Source organism: Macaca mulatta, chromosome 15 (assembly GCF_049350105.2).
Source record: "Macaca mulatta isolate MMU2019108-1 chromosome 15, T2T-MMU8v2.0, whole genome shotgun sequence".
NCBI lineage: Eukaryota > Metazoa > Chordata > Mammalia > Primates > Cercopithecidae > Macaca > Macaca mulatta.
In genome coordinates this window covers 17,628,678-17,652,141 of record NC_133420.1, presented here as the reverse complement: position 1 = coordinate 17,652,141, position 23,464 = coordinate 17,628,678, and the positions used below count along the sequence as shown (strand labels likewise).

General features: G+C 44.0%; 1 protein-coding gene and 3 long non-coding RNA genes across 53 annotated transcripts in view; 2 read left to right on the top strand and 2 right to left on the bottom strand.

Moving 5' to 3' along the window:
- FNBP1 (formin binding protein 1) overlaps positions 1-23,464 on the bottom strand; it is a 164,718-nt gene that overhangs the window by 73,317 nt on the left and 67,937 nt on the right. For all 50 annotated transcript variants that reach the window (XR_013405451.1, XR_013405453.1, XM_077967759.1 and 47 more), the window contains exons 3-4: positions 20,232-20,288; positions 19,381-19,528 (exon numbers count right to left, since the gene is read on the bottom strand). Coding sequence is in view for 48 of the 50 variants with exons in the window: in XM_077967759.1 (XP_077823885.1) it covers positions 19,381-19,528; positions 20,232-20,288 (205 nt within the window). In the remaining 2 variants the exon portion in view is untranslated. The remainder of the gene's footprint in view (positions 1-19,380; positions 19,529-20,231; positions 20,289-23,464) is intronic.
- Positions 5,648-8,797, top strand: LOC144335097 (uncharacterized). The gene is made up of 2 exons (XR_013405538.1): positions 5,648-7,685; positions 8,028-8,797. It is a non-coding gene; the product is annotated as an uncharacterized LOC144335097 (long non-coding RNA).
- LOC144335085 (uncharacterized) lies at positions 6,226-14,968 on the bottom strand. The gene is made up of 3 exons (XR_013405526.1): positions 14,195-14,968; positions 11,785-12,474; positions 6,226-6,731 (listed from the first exon to the last, which is right to left on the bottom strand). It is a non-coding gene; the product is annotated as an uncharacterized LOC144335085 (long non-coding RNA).
- LOC144335074 (uncharacterized) lies at positions 12,673-14,933 on the top strand. The gene is made up of 2 exons (XR_013405514.1): positions 12,673-12,899; positions 14,112-14,933. It is a non-coding gene; the product is annotated as an uncharacterized LOC144335074 (long non-coding RNA).

The following is a 23,464-nucleotide window of genomic DNA, read 5'->3' as shown; positions in this document are numbered from 1 at the left end:
AGGGAGGTTGAAACTGCCACATCGAGCTGTGATTGCGCCACTGTACTCCAGCCTGGATGACACAGTGAAACCCTGCCTCAAAAAAAAAAAAAAAAAGAAAGAAAAAGGGAATAAAAAGTTTAATGCGGAAATGAAAACAAGAGTAGTCATCACAGATGAACCAAGTTTCACTTGGGGGAAAAAAAGCAGTCACAGAGTTCCCTTTACAGCTCTAGGTACAACTGTATAAAATTTGAAGACTGGCCAGGCATGGTAGTGCCCACACCTGAAGTCAGTTACTTGGGAGGCTGAGGTTGGAGGCTCACCTAAGCCTGGGAGGTTGAGGCTGCAGTGAGCTGTGATCGTGCCACCGCACTCCAGCCTGAGTGACAGAATGAGACCCCATCTCAAAAAAATAAAATAGGCTGGACGGTGGCTAACGCCTGTAATCCCAGCACTTTGGGAGGCTGAAGTGGGCAGATCATGAGGTCGGGAGTTCGAGACCAGCCAGGCCAACACGGTGAAATCCCATCTCTACTAAAAATACAAAAATTAGCCAGTGGTACGCACCTGTAATCCCAGCTACTTGGGAGGTTGAGGCAGGAGAATTGCTTGAACCCGGGGGGCAGAGGTTGCAGTGAGCCAAGATCGTGCCACTGCACTCCAGCTCTGGGCTACAGAGCAAGACTCCATCTCAAAAAATAAATAATAAATAAATAAAATAAAATGTGAAGACATATATGCCACTTGGAAAAACGACAGGAATGTTTTATTAAGACAGCAATCACTTTGATCATCTTTTTTAACTGCTTTGAGATAGGATTCAGATATTATCTGATTTACTCATTTAAACTGAGCAATTCAATGGTTTTTAGCAGTCACAAAACTGTACAACCATCAACACAACCAATTTTAGAATATTTTCATCACCCCTAAAAGAAACCTGTACCCCCTAGCCGTCACCCTCCATCTTCCTTAGTCCTAGGCAGCCTGTTTCTGTCTGTGGATGTTTATTCTAGATGTTTCCTATGAATGGAAACACGGTCTGAGGCCTTTGGTAACTGGGATGTGTTCATTATCTCCTAATGTCCACTTCGCATGATTTCAAGGTCCACATTGTCACATGTATCAGTACTTCATTCTTGTTTATTGCCAAATGATTATTCCATTATGTGGCTATCCCACATTTTGTTTGCCCATTCAACAGCTGACAGACTTCTGGGTTGCTTCCAGGTTTGGGCTATTATGAAAAATGCGGCCGGGCCAGCACTTTGGGAGGCAGAGGTAGGCGGATCATGAGGTTAGGAGTTCGAGACCAGCCTGGCCAACATGGTGAAACCCTGTCTCTACTAAAAATACAAAAACTAGCCAGGCGTGGTGGTGCACACCTGTAATCTCAGCTATTCTGGAGGCTGAGGCAGGAGAATTGTTTAAAACCTAGGGGGCTGGAGGTTGCAGTGAGCTGAGATCGCACCACTGCACTCTAGCCTGGGCGACAGAGCAAGACTCCGTCTTGCAAAAAAACAAACAAACAAACAAACAAAAGAAAAAGAAAAATGCTGCTACAAACACTTGAGTAAGAGTTTTGTGTGTTTTGTGTGCCTGGCTGTTTTCATTATTAGATTATTTTAAAACTAAAGATAAATTTCCCTCCTTGCCATCTGCAAAGGCCCTGAGGCAGGCTCTGGTGTGCTGTTAACCTGGGGGCTAGATCTGGAGGAGCCTCAGGGAGAATATCATATGAGGTCAGAGAAGTAAGAGGGAGTTGCATAGGGTCTTGTAGGCCTTTTTGTCTGAATGAACCAGAGTTGATGAGTAACTCTAAGATGTTGTGAAGGGAAGAATTCAGATGCTGAGAGGCTGTTGTAACATCCTGGAGATTACTGCAATTTGGACAAGTCGGACGTAATGAGCAGTGCAGGCAGTGAGAGGGGTCAGGTTCTGGGTGCCTTTTGATCACCCAAACCTCCAGGATTTTCTGGGAGATAAGATCAGATGTGCAATAATGAGCTGCCCAGGGTGACTCTGAAGTTGTCGGTCTGAGCTTTAGGCGAGGGAAGACAGAGAGAAGTGGGTCTGAGGAGGGAAGATCATACATGTAGTTTCACATGTATTAAGGCTGATATTTCTATGAGACTCCCAAGAAGAGAGATTAGCCGGGCGCGGTGGCTCATGCCTGCAATCCCATCACTTTGGGAGGCCGAGGTGAGCGAACCACCAAAGGTCAGGAGTTCGAGACCAGCCTGGGCAACATGGTGAAACCCCGTCTCTACTAAAAATACAAAAATTAGCCAGGCATGGTGGTGCATGCCTGTAATCCCAGCTACTCGGGAGGCTGAAGCAGGAGAATCACTTGAACCAGGAGGCAGAGGTTGCAGTGAGCCGAGATGGCACCATTGTACTCCAGCCTGGGTGACAGACACAGACTCCATCTCAAAAAAACCCCGAAAAACAAAGAAACAAAAAACCAAGCAGAGAGACTAATATGTACTTGGACTTGTGGATCTGAGCTCAGGGAGCGGTCTGTACTAAAGACCGGATTGGGAGTCTTCAGTATAAAGAGGGTAGTTAAAGCCAAGAGACCAAAGAATACAAAGATCCCAAGGAAGGAAGTGCTGAAATATGCAGAAATGTTAAGAGAACGGTGTTGTTTTTTTTGTTCAGTGACCTAAAATCACCAGTTCCCTAAATCCTTTATATTTTTTATTTTTTGAGACGGAGTCTTGCTGTGTTGCCCAGGCTGGAGGGCAGTGGCGTGATCTCGGTTCACTGTGACGTCTGCCTCCCTGTGACCTCTGCCTCCCGGGTTCAAGTGATTCTCCTGCCTCAGCCTCCCTGGTAGCTGGGATTACAGGTGCGACCCACCATGCCCAGATAATTTTTTGTATTTGTAGTAGAGACAGGGTTTCACCATGTTGGCCAGGCTGGTCTTGAACCCCTGGCCTCAAGTAATCCGCCTGCCTCAGCCTCCCAAAGTGCTGGGATTACAGGTGTGAGCCACCATGCCCAGCCCCTAAATCTTTTAGTATCCTTCCACTGCACCACCCTTGACTTGGTCAATGTCCTGCAAATTTCCCAGGTACATTCTCCACCTTCTCTGGGTCCCCAGAGACTGACATGCAGGGATCTCCTGAACGCTTGCCCTCTGGTTCTGATGAGATTTGCCACAAGGAGGTTCTGGGTGATCAGAGGGCAGGAAACTGTACCTGCGGCTTCTCCTCACTGAGATGATACAGGTTGGCTGGGTCCTTGGACCAAAGGGCAAGTGCCCCGCATGCAGCTAATCTCTGGAGTTCCTAATCTGTGAAATTCCTGGAAGGCTCCTCCAGCCCTGTGAGGCCTGGGGGCGACATCAGCTCCCCATGTGACTAGCTCCAGGGCACTGCACCATCCTTACTGCTTTTCCTAGACTCTATTTGTCATGTTGTAAACGCTCCTTTTAATCACCGACCTTCCTTGAATTACTGAGTGTGAATGTGCTGTCTGTTTTCTGGCTCACAAGGTAAGCACTGGTGTTAGAGGCGCACTATGGAGAAGGTCAGGTAAAGGAAGGATAAAAACAAAGAGGTCCGCTAGGTACAACCTCAGAGCTTTTCCCGCACCTCGTCAGAACCTAGGACTTAGCCGAGTCAGAAAAGAGAGCTGACAACTGGAAAGGCTGGGAAGGCAGAGACAACATCAGATTTAGAACAGTGCTCCTTTATAAGGGAATGTTTTCTTGTCTCTCTTTTGAGGTCGAGTTTCACTGTTTTAAGCGCCTCTTTGCAGTCAGTTTTATCTATCCAGCATTTTTTTGGTCTCTGCAAACCCACGGGGAGCCCTTCGGGCTTCGTTTTTCAACTCTTGTAATGGACACAAGGATAGAACAGAAAAGAAGGGATCCAGGCTGTGGGAGAATTAAGAAGCAGAGCTGAGGGCAGGCTTAAGGAAACTCTGGACCTTGGTGGAGAACGTGTAGAAAATGCAAGTAGGTTTTCTGAAAGCCACACTTTCAGGGAGGACTCCCCAGGATTCCAGAGCGTCCATTTCAAACCACCTGGGCTCAACTGTGCCCTTTCTGGAAGGCACCTCTGGTCCTGAAAGTCTTTATCGGGTGACTTCTCTGCCAAGAGGAGGATCCCCATTTCCCTAGCCGGAGCACCGAGTTATGCAGTTTGCTGAAGAAATGCCGCCGCCCCCAAAGGTTTTACTTTGAGATTCAAAGACAGGCACAAAAAGAAAGAGAAAACCCCAGCACCAATTCAGAGTTGTACTCGGGGTTGACGGTCTCTCTCTCCAGCAATTCTGAAAGTGAATGTTTTAACAAAGTGAAAGCTCCCTCCAGCTTGGGGAAATGCTGTGGGTGGAGAGAGGAAATGCACAGAAGCCCAGCAGACAATGACAGGCATTGCCTGGGGCATGTCACCTCGACTTTCATATAAAAGAAATCTTCTCTTAAGACAAGAGTCTTAAAAAAAAAAAAGTCATATTTTAAAAACACGAGGGATGATTTTGATTGAAAAAATCCATAGAGTAATTCTCTTGCCACTCCTTAGTTCAAATGTAGAATAAATAATGCATTTGTGTTTAAGGCACGGTGCGCACCTTGAATTTACTGGTAAGTTATCTCTCATGAAGACTCCTCAGTCGCACCTCTCCCCGTATTATTAAACCACTACCTGAAAACTGCAATTACCATCGTACCATTTCAAGGGGCTTAGGAGATCATGGGTGATGCCCATCTTCCTTCCTTCCAGCCTTTTTTTTTTTTTTTTTAAACACAGTCTCTGTCGCCCATGCTGGAGTGCAGTGGCACAATCTCGGCTCACTGCAACCTCCGCCTCCTGGGTTCAAGCAATTCTCCTGCCTCAGCCTCCTGAGTAGCTGGGACTACAGGTGCGCGTCACTACGCCTGACTAATTTTTGCATTTTCAGTAGAGACAGGGTTTCACCATGTTGGCCAGGCTATCCTCAAACCCCTGACCTCAAGTGATACGTCTTCCTCAGCCTCCCAAAGTGCTGGGATTACAGGCATGGGCTACCACGCCCAGCCCCAGTCTTTTTCACAGTACCTGTCCCTCTATCATTTATCGGGCCATAACATACAAAAAACTGTCTGTGCTGGGGGATCCTTTAGGAAATTAAGGGAGGGAACAAAAGCTCTCCTTTGTGCTCTGTGCCTACCATGACCTGAATAGCTGGGGTTTGTTTCTAGCTGTATCTTCCCTGCTTTCACCGGAAGAGCTATTTTAACAGTTACAAAGTTAAACAAATAAACCAGCTTTGCCAGATGTATTTGTTGTTTACCAACAATGGCAGAACATTTCTTCTCTGGACAGTGAACAAGTGTGTGTCTAAAAAGTGTGCCTGCAAGCACTAAAGAAGGAGGAATTGTTCTCTGGACAAAGATAAAAAGTGCTTCTTTTGGAGCCATAGAATGAAGTCATCACAGCTCCTTTCTCTCCTATCAGAAAAGAGACAGGAAATGCCATCTCTAGAGACTCAGAGAAATGCTTCTTACTTTCTGCTGTAATGAGATGCTTTTAGTTTCTCTTAAAACATAATAATAAGCTAAACAAACAAACAAAAACAAACCCTAATAGTATCCGGGGTGACAGCTATACTTAATTATTTTATTTCAACTTTTCAGTTGAAATAAAAGTCTATACAGTTCAAATCACCCTTCAAATTTTTTTTTTTTTTTTTTTAGAAATTTCCCAGTGAACAGAGGTGGCTGAGATTAAAAAAAAAAAAATCACAGAGAATCTAAAATAAGCAAGCATTAACTTTAAGAAAAACGACAATGGCAAAGCTTTTGAGATAATTTTACTGAACTGCAAGAAATCACAGACAGAACAGACAAACTCACACAAATGCTATGAGAATGTTTAGTATTCACACTGCAATTAGGTACGACAGCTGCTCATTTTTGCTATTTATATAGATATTAAACCATTAACAGTTAAAAGAGCAAAATATGGCACTGATGTGAGAACAGCCCTTTCAAAAAAAAAAGTAGAAAAAAACATAAGAATAAACACTCAACTGAGAACAGTCAACCATCTGGAATTTTAAATAAAACTCAGATTCCACAGATGCAAACAAAGGAACAAAAAGACTTGAAAAGGGCAAAGAAAGAGGGTGCTTCCAGCAAATATGCCTATGACAGATTCTGTCTCCTATAAACTCACAGCATAGTAGTGGGTCTGAACACGAGCTGCTTCCCAGTCGGAATCAGGATTCCCAGTTTTAACTGAATTAGAACTCTAAGTGGTATGGATATTTCTATGGACGCTGTGACGTAATGGCAAAACGCCTTAGTCCTGTACAAGTGGATGTTTCATGCCCCACTTAAAACCCAAACCAGAAACCAGAAACATACACTAAGGGACACGCATTCTATTTTTACTTAGCAAGGCTTATTTTTCCAAGTTCATCCATAGTAAAAATACCTTCTTAATGAACGTGTTCGAAGTTTTCTAAATGCCTACCTCCCAGAGTCATGCTCAGTTGCTTGTCTTCACCCCTAACACTGAGCAGCATGAGGCACTGGGACAGGGTCAGGTCTAAGCAGCAGAAGTTTCCCTCCCTACTTCTCTAGTGCTCCTCTGCTCACTGTTCCTCGGTTATTCTCACCCAGAAGGCTCCACATGCAGCAATTTACCTAGACTTCAGTGATCTTTTATCTGTTTTTCAAAACAATCCTGTCTTCACATTCCTTGAAATCCGAATCCCTGGGCCGGGTGTGATGGCTCATGCCTGCAATCCCAGCACTTTGAGAGGCCGAGGCAGGGGGATCTCTTGAGGACTGGAGTTTGAGACCAGCCTGGGTAACATGGTGAAACCCCGTCTCTCTTAAACAAAACAAAACAAAACAAAAAAAGCAAAGCAAAACAGAGACACACACAGAGAAAGAAAGAAAAAGAAAAGAGAAAAGAAAAGAAGAAAGGAAGGGAGGGAAGGGAGGGAAGGGAGGGAAGGGAAGGGAGGGAAGGGAGGGAGGGAGGGAGGGAGGAAGGAAGGAAGGGGGGAAGGAAGGAAGGGGAGAAGGAAGGAAGGAAGGAAGGAAGGAAGGGGGGAAGGAAGGAAGGGGGGAAGGAAGGAAGGAAGGAAGGAAGGAAGGAAGGAAGGAAGGAAGGAAGGAAGGAAATCCAAGAAATCCTAATTCCTCTCATGGAATGGCTCATTTTCTTGCCTGATCCCTTCTGAGGATATAAAGCTGTTACTTGCAATACCGAATACAGAGAATCTCCATCAAAGAGAGTTTTAGATAGAGTGCTAGGGGGATCATCCCATGTTCACTGCGTGCCCACATGTGCACAGGGCTGCTCCAGGCAGGAGGAAAGCCGTGTGAATAAAACCAAGTCCCCTGTGCACGTGAAACTGAGTGGATCCAGAAGTAAGACAAACAGGGTAAAGGAATAAGGAGGGATGGGTGTGGGTGAAGGTAGCTATTTTAGACAAGGGCAGTCTGGGATGACATTTGAGTAGACACTTGCATAAAATGTGGGAGTGAACTTACAAGGGTCTGGGGAATACCCTCCACGCAGCAGGCAGAGCAAGTGCAGATGCTCTGAGTGTGAAGGGGCTTGCCCTGTTTGAGGAACAGCTAGATGCCAGTGCCACTAGACCAAGGTAAAGGGGACAGGGCCGGAGGGCAGGCAGGGGCTTGACCATGGACAGCCTTGCCAGCCACAGTAAGTATGTTGGAAGATTTAAGAAAGGAAGTGACAGCCGGACGCAGTGGCTCACGCCTGTAATCCCAGCACTTTGGGAGGTTGAGATGGGTGGATCATTTGAGGTCAGGAGTTCAAGATCAGCCTGGCTAACATGGTGAAATGCCATCTCTACTAAAAATACAAAAAAAATTAACGGGGCATAGTGGCACACACCCGTAATCCCAGCTACTCGGGAGGCTGAGGCAGGAGAATTGCTTGAACCTGGAAGACGGAGGTTGCAGTGAGCTGAGATTGCGTCACTGCATTCCAAGTCTGGGTGATAGAGCAAGACTCCATCTCGACAACAACAACAAAAAAAAAAAAAAAAAGAAAGAAAGAAAAGAAAGGAAGTGACATGGCCTGATCTACATTATTCCAAGGTCAAGCTGGCTCAGGGGGAGGCTGCTATACTTGCACTCTCTCTAAGGGAGAGCTGGTGGTGTTGGCTCTGAAATGGAGATGGGCAGCTGGACCACTGGCCACAGGGTGAGCACGGAAGCACATAAATGAATTAGGAGGCTCAGCAGAGTCCTCCGGATGACAGATAATGAGGCAAAGGACTAGGGATAGATGTGGAAGAGGTGTGAGAAGTGTTTGGACTCAGAACATTTACCGAAGACAGAGCCAACTAGACTTGTTAACAGATAAGAGATGGAGTGTAAGAGAAAAGAGAAAAGCCCTGGGTGACTATGTGTTTGGCCAGAGCACCTGAGTTTAAGAAAAGGTGTCCCATTTTTTGAGAACTGGAGGGAGTGCAGACTGGAATGGAACATGGATAAGGACTTTCGGGGATCAGAAGTTTGTTTTGGGGCCAGGCGCAGTAGCTCACGCCTGTGATCCCAGCACTATGGGAGGCGGAGGCAGGCAGATCACCTAAGGACAGGACTCTGGGACCAGCCTGGCCAATACGGCAAAATCCCATCTCTATTACAAATACAAAAATTAGCCGGCCATGGAGGCGCATGCCTGTGATCCCAGCTACTTGGGAGGCTGAGGCAGGAGAATGGCTTGAACCTGGGAGGCGGAGGTTGCAGTGAGCCGAGATCATACCACTGCACTCCAGCCTGGGTGACAGAGTGAGACTCTGTCTCAAAAAATAAATAAATAAATAAATAAATAAATAAATAAAAAGTTTGTTTTGGGGTAGGTTAACAGGGTCACTGCAGTACACCACTCTGGAGCCATCATTCACACTTGCTGGACTCCAGGCCTCTGCTGACAAGGATGCAATGGTGATGCTGTATTAGGCATCTAAGGAGAGATGTCAAACAGGTGGCGGAACAAGAATCATGTGAGATACAAAGCATGAGTCAAGTAATTCTCACAATTCCCAGAAGAAAAAGAAAGTATCATTAATTCCAGCTTACAAAGGAGAAACACAAAATCCAAGATCACATTGCAAGCCCATGAAATCAAGAAAAGAATTTAAGTGTCCTGTTGACTAAGTATGTTATCCCATAAAAGATAAAATTTTAAGAGAAATTTCTTTTTTTGAGATTCAGGGGGTGGGTCTCACTATGTTGTCCAGGCTGGTCTTGAACTCCTGGCCGTGAGCAGTCCTCCTGCCTCAGCCTTTCAGGTAGCTGGAAGAAAAAATTTATTTTTTTTTGGCTCACCAGACCAGTGGTTTTGCAGGTGGAACAACCACAGTGGTGAAAGGGCCCACTCTTAATGAACAGAATGCCACTTTTACATGTTCTTTCAAAACAAAGAAGATGGCTGGGCGCAGTGGCTCATGCCTGTAATCCCAGCACTTTGGGAGGCCGAGGTGGGCAGATCACCTGAGGTGAGGAGTTTGAGACCAGCCTGGTCAACATGGTGAAACCTCGTCTCTACTAAAAATACAAAAATTAGCTAGGTGTGGTGGTGGGCACTTGTAATCCCAGCTATGTGGGAGGCTGAGGCAGGAAAATTGCATGACCCTGGGAGGCAGAGGTTGCGGTGAGCCGAGATTGCACCATTGCAGTCCAGCCTGGGCAACAAGAGCGAAACTCCGTCTCAAAAAAAAAAAAAAAAAAAAAAAAGAAAAGAAAAAATCAGAAATGGACTTGTAAATAGCTAGATTATATACACAAACTCCTTTTAGTTTTTGCTTTCCTTCATGCTAAGCTTTACCTATTTGCTGTTGTCTCTTATAACAATATTTTTGTTTTCCTAAATGTATTGGAGTCAGTCCATGCTGCAGAACTGGCTTATAGGAAATTAAGCCCCTTCATAAGGTCCACAAACAGGACCTACTGAACATCTAACTTTAAAAAGAATGTTATAGGCTTTAGTGCAGTATCCATTTTCAAACATTTCAGAAACCTCGGGAAAAGTTTTAAATAGTCAATTCTAAGTAACGTGGGGTCTGTAAGCATGCAGGTCTGAGGTTTATAAACATTTTAGTGAGTCACTGAAAGTACTGTATAATTGTTTCCTCTAGAACTCTTCAGATAACTACTGCCAAAAAGTGATTCTGCTTCTGGCCAACACTTAGTGAGTAATGAACCATATTTTCCACCTGCAGGGAGAATTTTTCTTGGAATTCCAGAAAATGTTGGCAAGAACCTCCTGGTTCTCCTTCTGGAGCTACAAATCTTCACAAATTTCTCATATATGATTAGTGGTAATCACTGTGGAAAAGCCTAGACATACTCAAAGGCTGGAGCTACACCAAACAACCTCTAAAACTCTTTTCTTCAATAACTTGACTCAATGTTCAAAAGTTGCTGGTAAGAGTACATTTACAGTAGTTCTTATGGAGGAATATATGTGTTATCAACTCTGAATTACCCACATCTCTAATAAGCTGATTCACACCCATGTTTATCATTTCAGTGACATTTGGAAATCTATCGGTAAGTCTACAAATCTATCGATAATTCTATCTGTAATTCTATTATAATTCTCTGAACATAAGTTATCAGAGTCTTATCAAGAACCATAAATCATGTATGTTTAATCACGTATGCTTTGACCTCATAGTCTCACTTCTGAGAATTTAGTTTGGGGAAATAATCTCAACCCATACACAATGCAAACAGCTTTGGAAGTAAAGAGTTTTCTACTGTATTGTTTATACAACTAAGTAAATGAGTCAAAAACTGATAATAGCCTATAAATCAAACAATACAGAATTAGTTAGGCAAATTATAACTTTGTTACAATAATGCACAGCTACTAAAATTCCAAATATTTTTTCTTTCTTTTTTAACTTCTCTTCTAATAACTTTGATAAAATTCCAATTATTTAAACTACACTTTTGGCTAGGCACAATGCCTCACTCCTATAATCCCAGCACTTTGAAAGGCTGACGTGGGAAGACTGCTTGAGCCCAGGAGTTCAAGACCAGCCTGGGCAACAGAGCCGGCCCCCTCCCTAAAAAAAAATCTACAAACAAAAACATATACTTTTGCAGGTAAAAACATGGAAAATGCTTACAATATTAAATGGAGAATCGAGAAGAATATAAATTATAGCTATATAGCTATATAAGGATTAACATTCTTAACATTCTTTTTTTTTTTTTTTTTTTTTTTGAGACAGATTCTTGCTCTGTGGCCCAGGCTGGAGTACGGTGGCGCAAACTAGGCTCACTGCAAGCTCCACCTCCTGGGTTCACGCCATTCTCCTGCCTCAGTCTCCCCAGTACCCGGGATTAGAGGTGCATGCCACCATGTCCAGCTAGTTTTTTGTATTTTTAGTAGAGACAGCGTTTCACCGTGTTAGCCAGGATGGTCTCGATCTCCTGACCTCATGATCTGCCCACCTTGGCCTCCCAAAGTGCTAGGATTACAGGCGTGAACCACCACGCCCGGCCTTTTTTTTTTTTTTTTTTTTTAGACTGAGTCTCGTCTGTCACGCAGGCTGGTGTGCAGTGGCACGTTCTCAGCTCACTGCAACCTCCACCTCCTGGGTTCAAGCGATTCTCCTGCCTCAGCCTCCGAAGTAGCTGGGATTACAGATGTGCACCACCAAGCCCAGCTAATTTTTGTATTTTTAGTGGAGATGGGGTTTCATTCACCATGTTGGCCAGGCTGGTCTCAAACTCCTGACCTCAAGCAATCCACCCGCCTTGGCCTCCCAAAGTGCTGGGATTACAGGCATAAGCCACTGCGCCCAGACAATATTCTTAAATAGTATACATATCTGAAAATGATATCAGGAAGAAAACTTTGAAAAATGAGGATTTTTGATTTATAAGGGTTTGTGAGATTTTGTCCTTTAATTCAGTTTTAGTAATATTATTTTTATATGCACCCCGAAGGACTGGCCACTAATTCCATTATGTCTACAGAAATGGTGAACATCTCCCCGAAAATGCAATTGCCCTAAGTGGGACCCACCAGGTGAAGAAGCTATAGGGCTTCCTTGTCCAGGGCTTCCAGGACTGCTCATGTTTTCCTGAAGAGACAGATGCAGGCTCAGATGTCAGGCAGGGAAGAACCTAAACTACTAAATTCTTGCAGGGGGAAAAGGTTCTCTTTTTAGTGAATCTGCTTTTTGTTTTGCTTTGTTTTTTTTTGGGGGGGGGGCGGGGTGGAGTCTCGCTCTGTCACCCAGGCTGGAGTGTAGTAGTGTGATCTCAGCTCACTGCAACCTCCACCTCCTGTGTTCAAGCGATTCTCCTGCCTTAGCCTTCCGAGTAGCTGGGATTACAGACACGTGCCATCAGGCCCAGCTAATTTTTTTTTTCTATTTTTAGTAGAGATGGGGTTTCACCATGTTGGTCAGGCTGGTCTTGAACTCCTGACCTTGTGATCCGCCCGCCTCAGCCTCCCAAAGTTCTGGGATTACAGGCGTGAGCCACCGCGCCTGGCCGTGAATCTGCATTTTTAAAAAATCAACATATTTTCACCAAAATGAGCCCACAGATTTGTGCATCAGGACAATGGATAGTTATAACATTAAAATGAACTGCATTGTGATACAAAAATATAGTGTATGTGCAGCAAAAAAGCATCTTTTCTCCTAGATACTTAAATAGAAGTAGTAATCCTGTTTTACAGTTAGATTTTTTCTTTTTTTAAATTTTTTTTTGTGGGGGGGACAGAGTCTCACTCTTTCGCCCAGGCTGGAGTGCAGTGGCGTGATCTCGGCTCACTGCAACCTCTGCCTTCCAGGATCAAGCGATTCTCCTGCCTCAGCCTCCAGAGTAGCTGGGAATACAGGCACATGCCACCGCGCCCGGCTAATTTTTGTATTTTTAGTAGAGATGGGGCTTCACCATGTTGGCCAGGGTGGTCTCAAACTTCTGACCTCAGGTGATCCACCTGCCTTGGCCTCCCAAAGTGCTGGGATTTACAGGTGTGAGCCACTGTGCCCAGCCTACAGTTAGATTTGAAGACTTAAAGATCAAACAGCAGTAGGGCTACAAAGGCAAGAATGCCAATGACCCCCTCTACTTCTATTTCCTTTGAAATCCATACAAAAAAAAGGAAAGAAACATCATCTTTGCACAGAGAGCCATTTTTCATCACACTGACCCTTGTTCATCCATTCAAACACAGCAAAACCTAAGTAAAAAGCAATTTTCAACCAGTATTGTCCATTGAACTTGGACATTCTTTCTATGTGCAGTAATGAGATCCAGCAGTAATCCTGTAAATTCTAAATCATCCTTTGGGCAGCCAGGATTCTGCCACTGTATCAAATGGCCCAATCTGTACTATGCTGATGGTTAAGGATGGTACTTAAGTAAGGCATTATTTCTAGTCAGCCATGAAAAATAGTAGCTGGGTCTAAAATGTTAAAAGCAGCTTCTTGTTTCCTAGGCCATCAACCAATTCCACATTTTATTTATTTATTTATTTATTTTTCGAGATGGAGTCTTGCTCAGTTGCCCAGGCTAGAGTGCAGTGGAACAGTCTCAGCTCACTGCAACCTCCGCCTCCCGGGTTCAAGTGATTCTCCTGCCTCAGCCTCCTGAGTAGCTAGGATTCCAGGTGCATGCCACCACACCCAGTTAATTTCCACACCCGGTTAATTTTTGTATTTTTAGTAAAGATGGAGTTTCACCATGTTGGCCAGGCTGGTTTCGAACTCCTGGTCTCAAGTGATCCTCCCGCCTCGGACTCCCAAAGTGCTTGGATTACCACTTCAAGTGAGCCACCGTGCCTGGCCCAATTCCACATTTTTAGAAATGTCATTTTAAAAATCACTGAACAACTACCATATGACACCTGCTCACAGGAGGCCCTAAACATGCTCCATTTCCTACTTCCCTCCCTCTCTTTCTCTTTTCTTTTCTTTCTCTTTTGAGATGGAGTCTCGCTCTGTCACCCAGGCTAAAGTGCAATGGCACGATCTCCGCTCACAGCAACCTCTGCCTCCCAGGTTCAAGTGATTCTCCTGCCTCAGCCTCCCAAGTAGCTAGGATTATAGGCACGCGCCACTGTGCCTGGCTAATTTTTATATTTTTAGTAGAGACGGGGTTTCGCCTTGTTGGCAAGGCTGGTCTTGAACTCCTGACCTCAGGTGATCTGCCTGCCTCGGCCTCCCAATGTGGTGGGATTACAGGTGTGAGCCACTGCGCCTGGCCAACATGCTCTGTTTTCTGTAACAAGCCCTAATCGAGAAGCTCTGGGGTGGAAATGAGATTCTGTATTGAGTAACAGAATGATTACAGCAAGTGAAACCGGATATGCAGCATCTATATATCAGGATACCTGAACGTTGTGTTAGGAGATTCATATTTGTCTTCTCACAATCGTCCCCACAACTCCCTAAGGTGGCTATGATCAGCCTCAGCTTACAGATTCCTAAGTGGATGCTCAAAGAGTTTTCATAACCTGCCTAGGGCAGGGCTGCCAGGAATCCTGAGCAAGGTTGTCGCCTGGAACGCTTGCGTCCTTTCCTCTCCTCTGCCCACCACCAAGCAGCGGGCTCCAGCTCTGTGAACACAGAACTTCCGTGGCCTCTCCCCATCTTTTAAGACAGACCTGAAGCATGCTGTCAGCCCCTCATCACAGCACAGTGGGAAGGTGACTGAGTCTGGCCTCAGAAGACCTGGATTTGAGTTCTAACTCTGTTATGCTATGTCCACCAATAATTAACCTCACCAGAAGACAAAAATGATAGCATTCCACTGTTCTCTTAAGACTCATCCTTACAAAAATTAGTGTTTACTAAGTTAAGTCAGGGTAGCCAAAAAAAAGTAAAAGCTCTAAAGGAGAAATGTTGGTTATTACGAGAAGGTCTTAAATAGCTCTTTTTCTTCGTTTTCCTTTTTTTTTTTTTTTTTTTTGAGACAGGGTCTCACTCTGTCACCCAGGCTGGAGTGTAGTGGTGCCATCTCAACTCACTGCAACCTCCGCCTCCCAGGTTCGAGCGATTCTCGTACCTCAGCCTCCCGAGTGCTGGGATTACAGGCGTGAGCCACCGCGCCCAGCCAAACAGCTCTTTTTCTAAGGCTAGCTGCAGATGAGGATGTTCATACTGTTTACTCCAGCATCCTTGAAGGTATGTTGAAAAAAACTCACTGGAAACAAAACCATGCCTGCAAACATGCACTGCCCTGAGAGGGAGGCAGCCTGGGGGACACCCAGCTCCTCGACAGAGCAACACGCCCAGCTCACTTCACCTTCCTGTGCTCTAGGGTCCTTATCTTGGGTAAAATCTGGAAAACTAGCAGTCCCCATTGAGGTTAGCTATTATTATCTATAGCAAGCACGAGGCTAAACACTCGGCCTCCTGAAGTGCTGGGACTACAGGTGTGAGCCATGACGCCCGGCCTCCAATATTATTGGAATAATTTTTAAAATTACAGTGATTAGTATACCACAATGCTAATTCATTATTTACTCATTAGAAATAATGGCAACAATTATGTTAGAAAACAGAAAAAACAGGCCAGGCATGGGGGTTTATGCCTATAATCCCAGCACTTTGGGAGGTTGAGGTGAGAGAATCACCTGAACCCAGCAGTTTGAGACCAGACAGGGCAACATAGCAAGACCTTGTCTCTACAAAATTTTTCAAAACTGGCTGAGCATAGTGGCACATGCCTATAGTCCCAGCTACTTGGGAGGCTAAGATAGGAAGATCACTTAAGTCCAGGAGGTTGAGGCTGCAGTGAGCCATGATCTCACCACTGCACTCCAGCCTGGGCAACAGAATGAGACCCTGTCTCAAGAAAAGAAAGAAAGAAAGAAAAAAGGAAAAAGAAAAAAAGTGCTCATGAGGCATTATATTAAAATAGTACAAACAGGTCAGGTGCGGTGGCTCACGCCTATAATCCCAGCACTTTGGGAGGTCGAGGCAGGCGGATCACCTGAGCTCAGGATTTCGAGACCAGCCTGGCCAACATGGTGAAACTCCATCTCTATTAAAAACACAAAAATTAGCCAGGCATGGCTGGGGGTGCCTGTAATCCCAGATACTGAGGAGGCTGAGGCAGGAGAATTGCTGGAACCCGGGAGGCAGAGGCTGCAGTGAGCCGAGTTCGCGTGACTGCATTTCAGCCCGGGCAACAGAGCGAGGCTCCGTCTCAAAATAAATTCAAAAAATAAAATAAAATAGCACAAATACACACATTTGTTTACTGATATTCTTTCTAATGTTTCAAAAGGTTTCACGATTTTCTAAAATGTCATTTTAATTTAATTACAGAATATTTCAAAAGAGCATGTTTACAGCTCCTCCCAACAGAACATCTGACTCAGAAACCTGTACTTGCAGTTCTCCTTAAAATAAAAGGAACACTATGTATTGCAAGATATTTAATGTGTATATGTACCACCTATAATTTATTCCATAAATTACTATAATTTTTGATTAACAAAAGGAACTAAATCCAAAATACAGATATGACAGACTATAAAAAAAGTCATGATTAACAGTGAGTAAATAAAATACAAAACAACTTGGTCATAACACAGCGTAGGAATATGAGGGGGCGCAGTGGCTCACGCTTGTAATCCCAGCAGTTTGGGAGGCCAAGACGGGTGGATCATTTGAGGTCAGGAGTGCAAGACCAGCCTGGCCAACGTGATGAAACCCTGTCTCTACCAAAAATACAAAAAATTAGCCGGGTATAGTGGCATGTGCCTGTAATCCTAGCTACTTGGGAGGCTGAGGCAGGAGAATCGCTTGAATCTGGAAGGTGGAGGTTGCACTTAGGTGAGATTGTGCTACTGCACTCCAGCCTGGGCAACACAGTGAGACTCTGTCTTGAAAAAAAAAAAAAAAAAAAAAGAGACAAAGCATTGACAAAAGAAACAAATAGGAAAAAAATATAAACCTTTGCAAGGTCAAGGGAAGTTCAGGGTCCAGGGAAGCAGTCCATGATCATGTTAAGATTTCCGGTATTTATTTTATCACTATATTAGACATTTGTACTTCATTCTGAACCTTAGTATTCTGTTTCACTGCATCCTTTCTGTCACTAAAGAAATCTTTAATGAATGGTCCAGCAGAGGTTGTCATCTAATTTAGGGCTCCAGTGCAGGGTTTCTCACACTCAGCACTATAGACATTTCGGGCCAGGTCATTCTTTGTTGTGAAGCTGTCCTATGTATTGCGGGATGCTTAGCTGCCTCCCTGGCCTCTTCTCTCTAGATACCAGTAGCAACCCCTTAGCCACAATCCCTGAAACAACCAAAAGTGTCTCCGAACACTGACAAATGTGGCTGGAGTAGGGAGTAAAACTGTCCCTAGTTGAGAACCATTATGCTAATGTCAACAGATGAAGATTCATCTCAGTTTACTGGCATATTGTTGTTTTAAACCAATGGGGTGATCTTAAGGCATTTATCTCTTCCTAACTTTTAAACCTATCCAAGGCCGTATGCTACACATTTATAGTTTAGAAAGAACTAAATTGAGACATTTTCAAATGCTTTCCTGCCCAAGGGCCCTGGCTGCTCTCTATTGAATGCTTGTCCCACGCAGGTCCTAATCATCCCTCAAGTCTTGTTAAGGCCTTAACTGCAAAGTCCCTTGGGAAGCTTCTTCCTGACCCCAGAGCATGAGCATGTCAGCAATCCCATCGTACGCTCTCATAGCACGTTGTACTCTTACTTTGTGGCAACTACCATAATTGCAATTAAATAATCACTTTTGTCATTATTACTTAATGTCTCCTCCATTTCAGCAGAAGTCATAGCAATCTTGTTGGCTCATGCATCCCCAGGGCATTAAAAGAACTGTTGTGGCCGGGCGCAGTGGCTCACGCCTATAATCCCAGCACTTTGGGAGGCCAAGGCGGGTGGATCATGGTGGTCTGAGGAGTTTGAGACCAGCTCGACCAATACGGTGAAACCCCATCTCTACAAAAAATACAAAAAATTAGCTGGGCATGGCGGTGGGCACCTGTAATCTCAGCTACTGAGGGAGGAGAATCGCTTGAACCCAGGGTGCAGAGGTTGCAGGGAGTCAAGATTGCACCACTTCACTTGAGCCTGGGCAAAACAGCAAAACTCCATCTCAAAAAAAAAAAAAAAAATCTTTATCACTGGCCAACATGGCTACTTTATTACTAGTAACAAATTATTCTGCACTTCACATGCAATCAAAATACAATGATATAGACCATGGCTTAAAAATAAATCCCTTAAGGCAAAATCATGACTAAGAATAGACTTTGAGCATTCATTTTTGTCTTTGGTTAACAACAAAACCTATTTATGAAAAGATGAAAATGGTGGTAAGAGGAACAATAAGGTGTGCTTCATTAGACAGCAATGAATGAGCTGAGGAACAGAATGGATGTAACTGGGGACATCTTTCCAGTTTTTTGACCTACTTATAAGCACTATTTTTTTTTTTTTTTTTTTTTTTTGGAGATCAAGTTTTGCTCGTCATCCAGGCTGGAGTGCAATGGTGAGATCTCGGCTCACTGCAACCTCTGCCTCCTGGATTCAAGCAATTCTCGTGCTTCAGACTCCCTAGTAGCTGGGGTTACAGGTGCCCGCCACCACACCCAGCTAATTTTTATATTTTTAGTAGAGACAGGGTTTCACCATGCTGGCCAGGCTGTTCTCGAACTCCTAAGCTCAGGTGATCCATCTGCCTAGGCCTCCCAAAGTGCTGGGATTACAGGCGTGAGCCACCATGCCTGGCTGATAAACACTAATTTTAATACTGTTTATTCCACAGAGCATACACCATATTATATTACTTACTTGTTTTTTAAATGTCTGATACCCTGAAATATATTTAAATTCCTCAAAGGGATGCATATTCCTGGGTCCACAGATGAGTTTCAGACTGTCTGAAGGACCCTTGACATTTTACGTAGAGACCTAGAAACACTTTCTAGGAACAGGGTCCGTAACTTTTTTTTTTGAGACGGAGTCTTGCTCTGTTGCCCAGGCTGGAGGGCAGGTGCGCAATCTCGGCTCACTGCAACCTCGGCTCACTGCAACCTCCGCCTCCCAGGTTCAAGCGTTTCTCCTGCCTCAGCCTCCTGAGTAGCTGGGATCACAGCTGCATGCCACCACGCCTGGCTAATTTTTGTATTTTTAATAGAGACGGGGTTTAATAGAGACAGGGTCTCAAACTCCTGACCTTGTGATCCGCCAACCTCGGCCTCCCAAAGTCCTGGGATTACAGGCGTGAACCACCGCGCCCGGCTGGGGTCCATAACTTTAATATGATTCTCAAAGGTGTGAGTTTAAGACCCATAGTCTTACATGGTTTTATTTAATTTTAATCATCTAGGGATATTCCCACTGTGTTTGGTCCATCCTCTAGGAAGAAAAAGAATAAAGTTTTGCTTACTGATTTCCTCTCCTGTTTCAGTTCCTGAACATAGCGTGCCAAGTCCACAATGATCTGTGATGCCATGTTCTCGGAGATAACTTCATGCTGCCCCGCATAATCATTCATTTCGTTCAGGGTGGAAATGAAAGCTTTACATGACGTATACCTATGGAACAGAACACACACCGCTCCGTTTCACACAAGGCCACGTTCATTCATATTCTGCTTTACACCAAGAAAATATTAATTAAAATCAGGTTAATTGGCATCACCTCCCATAGGATCCTGAGTATTCATTACACATCGAGTCTTCTCATCAAAATGGCTCAGAATTAATTACAATGGAAACACTTTTCATTTTGCAAAACTGAACCGTTCTGCGTAATGTAATATTTGGCTTTAATACTTAGCCAAGATATAATCCAAAATTCATATACATGCTGCATGTACTAATGTAAAGGATATTTAGATATACATTAGAGATATAGTATTTGAGCTGTCTGTGTTAAGATGCCTTAATCACTGACTGAAATGGACATATTTCTTCGGTGAATGATTAGCATAACAGGGACTCCTGATAGTGCCAAACCAAATCAAGACTCTGGAATGCAGATTCCATACTTCCTGTTTTTGCTTAATTACATTCTAAAGTTTTCCTAATTACTTTAATTGAAACAATCTGGCATAGGTCCAGTGACTCCGTATAAGAAAAGTTAATTATGTTTTTATTGTTCTCTCCTCCAATTTAAAAACTGACACAAAATGAATGGGAAATGCAACTTATTTTTATAGACATGTATTTCTCCTTTCTGTGTGTAGTCACCAATGGCATGTGTCTATTACAAGACAATTTTCAATGGTAAACATACTTGTATTCTTCTTCCTCCTTCGAGTTCTTTTTAGGTTGGTACTTCTTTGAAAGATTCCTAAAATAAAAATGCAGACATGTCAGCTTTACATAGAAAGATAATTGAGAAATCAGGAATGAAAGATAACATTAGTGCTTTTGTTACAAGTTTAAAACAAACAAAAAAAATGTCCACAGCTGAAATTCATTTCCTTCAATCTTTCAACATGTGTGATGAAGCTACTGTTATTAAGAACGTGCACAGCTTTTCATCTTTTGTCTCAAAGGCAGAGCAAATAAGAACAGAATTATTTAATTGGAGAGGACAGACCATGTGTAAATATGCAGTGGCTTTCTTTTTTTTGAGATGGAGTCTCATTCTGTTGCCCAGGCTGGAGTGCGGTGGCATGATCTCAGCTCACTGCAACTTCCGCCTCCCGGGTTCAAGTGATTCTCCTGCCTCAGCCTCCTGAGTAGCTGGGACTACGGGTGCCCGCCACTACGCCTGGCTAATTTTTTTTGTATTTTTAATAGACAGGAGGTGTCACCATGTTGGTCAGGCTGGTCTTGAACTCCTGACCTCAAATGATCTGCATGCCTCAGCCTCCCAAAGTGCTGGGATCACAGGTGTGAGCCACTGCGCCCAGCCATTCAGTGGCTTTCATTTGTAGCACTGAGCTGTTTTTCTTATCAGGCCACCATTCTCTCGTGGTCATCCTGAGTTAGGGCATTATTGCTTCAAATCCAAGGAAAACTGTGTCCAAATGTTTAAATTAAAACATTTAACACCGGCCGGGCACGGTGGCTCATGCCTGTAATCCCAGTACTTTTGGGAGGCCGAGGCAGGCAGATCACCTGAGGTTGGAAGTTTGAGACTGGCCTGACCAACATGGAGAAACCCCGTCCCTACTAAAAAAAAAAAAAAATTAGCTGGGCATGGTGGTGTATGCCTGTAATCCCAGCTACTCAGGAGGCTGAGGCAGAAGAATCGCTTGAACCCGGGAGGAGGAGGTTTTAGTGAGTCGAGATTGCGCCATTGCACTCCAGCTTGGGCAACAAGAGTGAAACTCTGTTTAAAAAAAAAAAAAAAAAAAATCAGAGTTCAAGGGCATGTTTCTAAGGCTGTGTTGGCTGCTCTACCAGCGAGCACATGAAAACCACCTGTGAATAAGTCTTCTTGAAGGAAGTCGAAACAATATTTTGGGAGTATTGATGCTAAGACATTTAACTAGAAAAACTTTTAACCTGCCTAGCAGGTTTGCACTGAACACATTCAGACTGGCCAAAATCATCCTAGTTTCCCTTCCTAATCTCATCTCGAAGTTAAGAATCTAAATATTTTTCTTTATATTTACAAATAGACACAAAAACTAAGAGGTAATCACATAAAAAAAAAAAACCCTCACTAACACTGGTTCTACTGACTGATTTATCGTGGGTCCTGACTTCAGGTGACTGTAGTTAGAGAAATGGCCATAGCATGTTTTCTTGTTTGTTTGAGACAGAGTTTCCCTCTTGTTTCCCAGGCTGGAGTGCAATGGCACGATCTTGGCTCACTGCAACCTCCGCCTCCCGGGTTCAAGTGACTCTCCTGCCTCAGCCTCCCGAGTAGCTGGGATTGCAGGCATACACTACCATGCCCAGCTAATGTCTGTGCTTTTTAGTAGAGACGGGGTTTCGCCACATTGGCCAGGCTGGTCTCGAACTCCTGAGCTCAGGTGATCCACCCACCTCGGTCCCCCGAAGTGCCACTGCACCCGGCCAAGAAATAGCGAGAGCATGCTGAGCAGTAATCCACAGTAGGAACTCGCCATGTGTCAGCATCTCAGTCCTCACTTCCTTGTTAATTCCCTGTTGCTATTCCTCTTTATTATTTCACATTTTACTTTTATTTCTTCTACTTCCCCCGAATCTACAGATGTGCCTAGAAAAATATGTGATAATGAATTTACAATTTTGATCATGGTGTGTTTTGCATACCAAGTGACATGTAGTTTCATCTGTAACAAATGCTACTAGATGATGGGAGAGACCACCGGCTTTAGTACAAAGGGCATGGCTCTGGAAATCAAGAGACCATGTGCCTGGACAGCATGACCTGGGCAAATGAGCCAGTCTGTGCTTCCCGTTCCTAATGTGTACGTCAGCAGGGGTTGGACAACATGACCTCCATTGTCCTTCTTGTTTTGAAATTCTGAGGACTAGATAACATCCAGTAGAATATCAACTGTTGCAGTTATTCAAAAAATGGAGGCGTGTATATATAATAATAGTTTAAAAGTTATAATTAGACCAACTGATGAAAGAAAGTAGTTAATTCAAGACTGAGATCATGTTGGCATACACGTCAACGTATCAACTATGACATGCTTTCTCTGCCAATACTGAAGATACATAGCAGAGTTTAATAATTCTAGATCCAAAAGAATGTGAAAAAGCAATGATTTCCTTAAAGAACGTCCCTTGGAGAAAAAGCAATGCAAAAAAGAGAAATATTTTATGTCAAAAGCATGGTACAGGTCTTTGAGTTGGATTATGATCACAATCACTCCTTAAAAGGTAGATGTAGTAAAAACACCACAAGGATCAAAAATGAAAGGAGACCGGGCACGGTGGCTCACGCCTGTAATCCCAGCACTTTGGGAGGCCAAAGCGGGCAGATCACAAGGTCAGCAGTTCGAGACCAGCCTGACTAACATGGTGAAATCCCGTCTGTACTAAAAATACAAAAATTAGCTGGGCTTGGTGGTGTGTGCCTGTAATTCCAGCTATTCGGGAGGCTGGGGCAGGAGAATGGCTTGAACTCGGGAAGCAGAGGTTGCAGTGAGCTGAGATTGTGCCACTGCACTCCAGCCTGGGCGACAGAGCGAGACTCCATCTCAAAAAAAAAAGAAACGGAAGTGTACGCAAAACAGATGACTACATAATCAATGGGTTATTTTCCAAATATATTGAGAGCAGCACATATGGGTGATTAGAGTACTGGAAAAGCCTAGTGGCTGCATGTGAGGTATTTCTAGTGCATGGTTTATTTTACAATTCATTGTTATTTTTTATTTTAATTTTTTTAGAGACAGGGTCTTGTTCTGTCACCTGGACTGGAGTGCAGCGGTGTGATCATGGCTCACTGCAGCCTCGAACTCCTGGGCCCCAGGGATCTTCCCACCTTAGCCTCCCAAGTAGCTAGGACTACAGGTACACACCACCACACCCAGCTCATTTTTATTATTTATTTTCTGTAGAGACCGAGTCTTG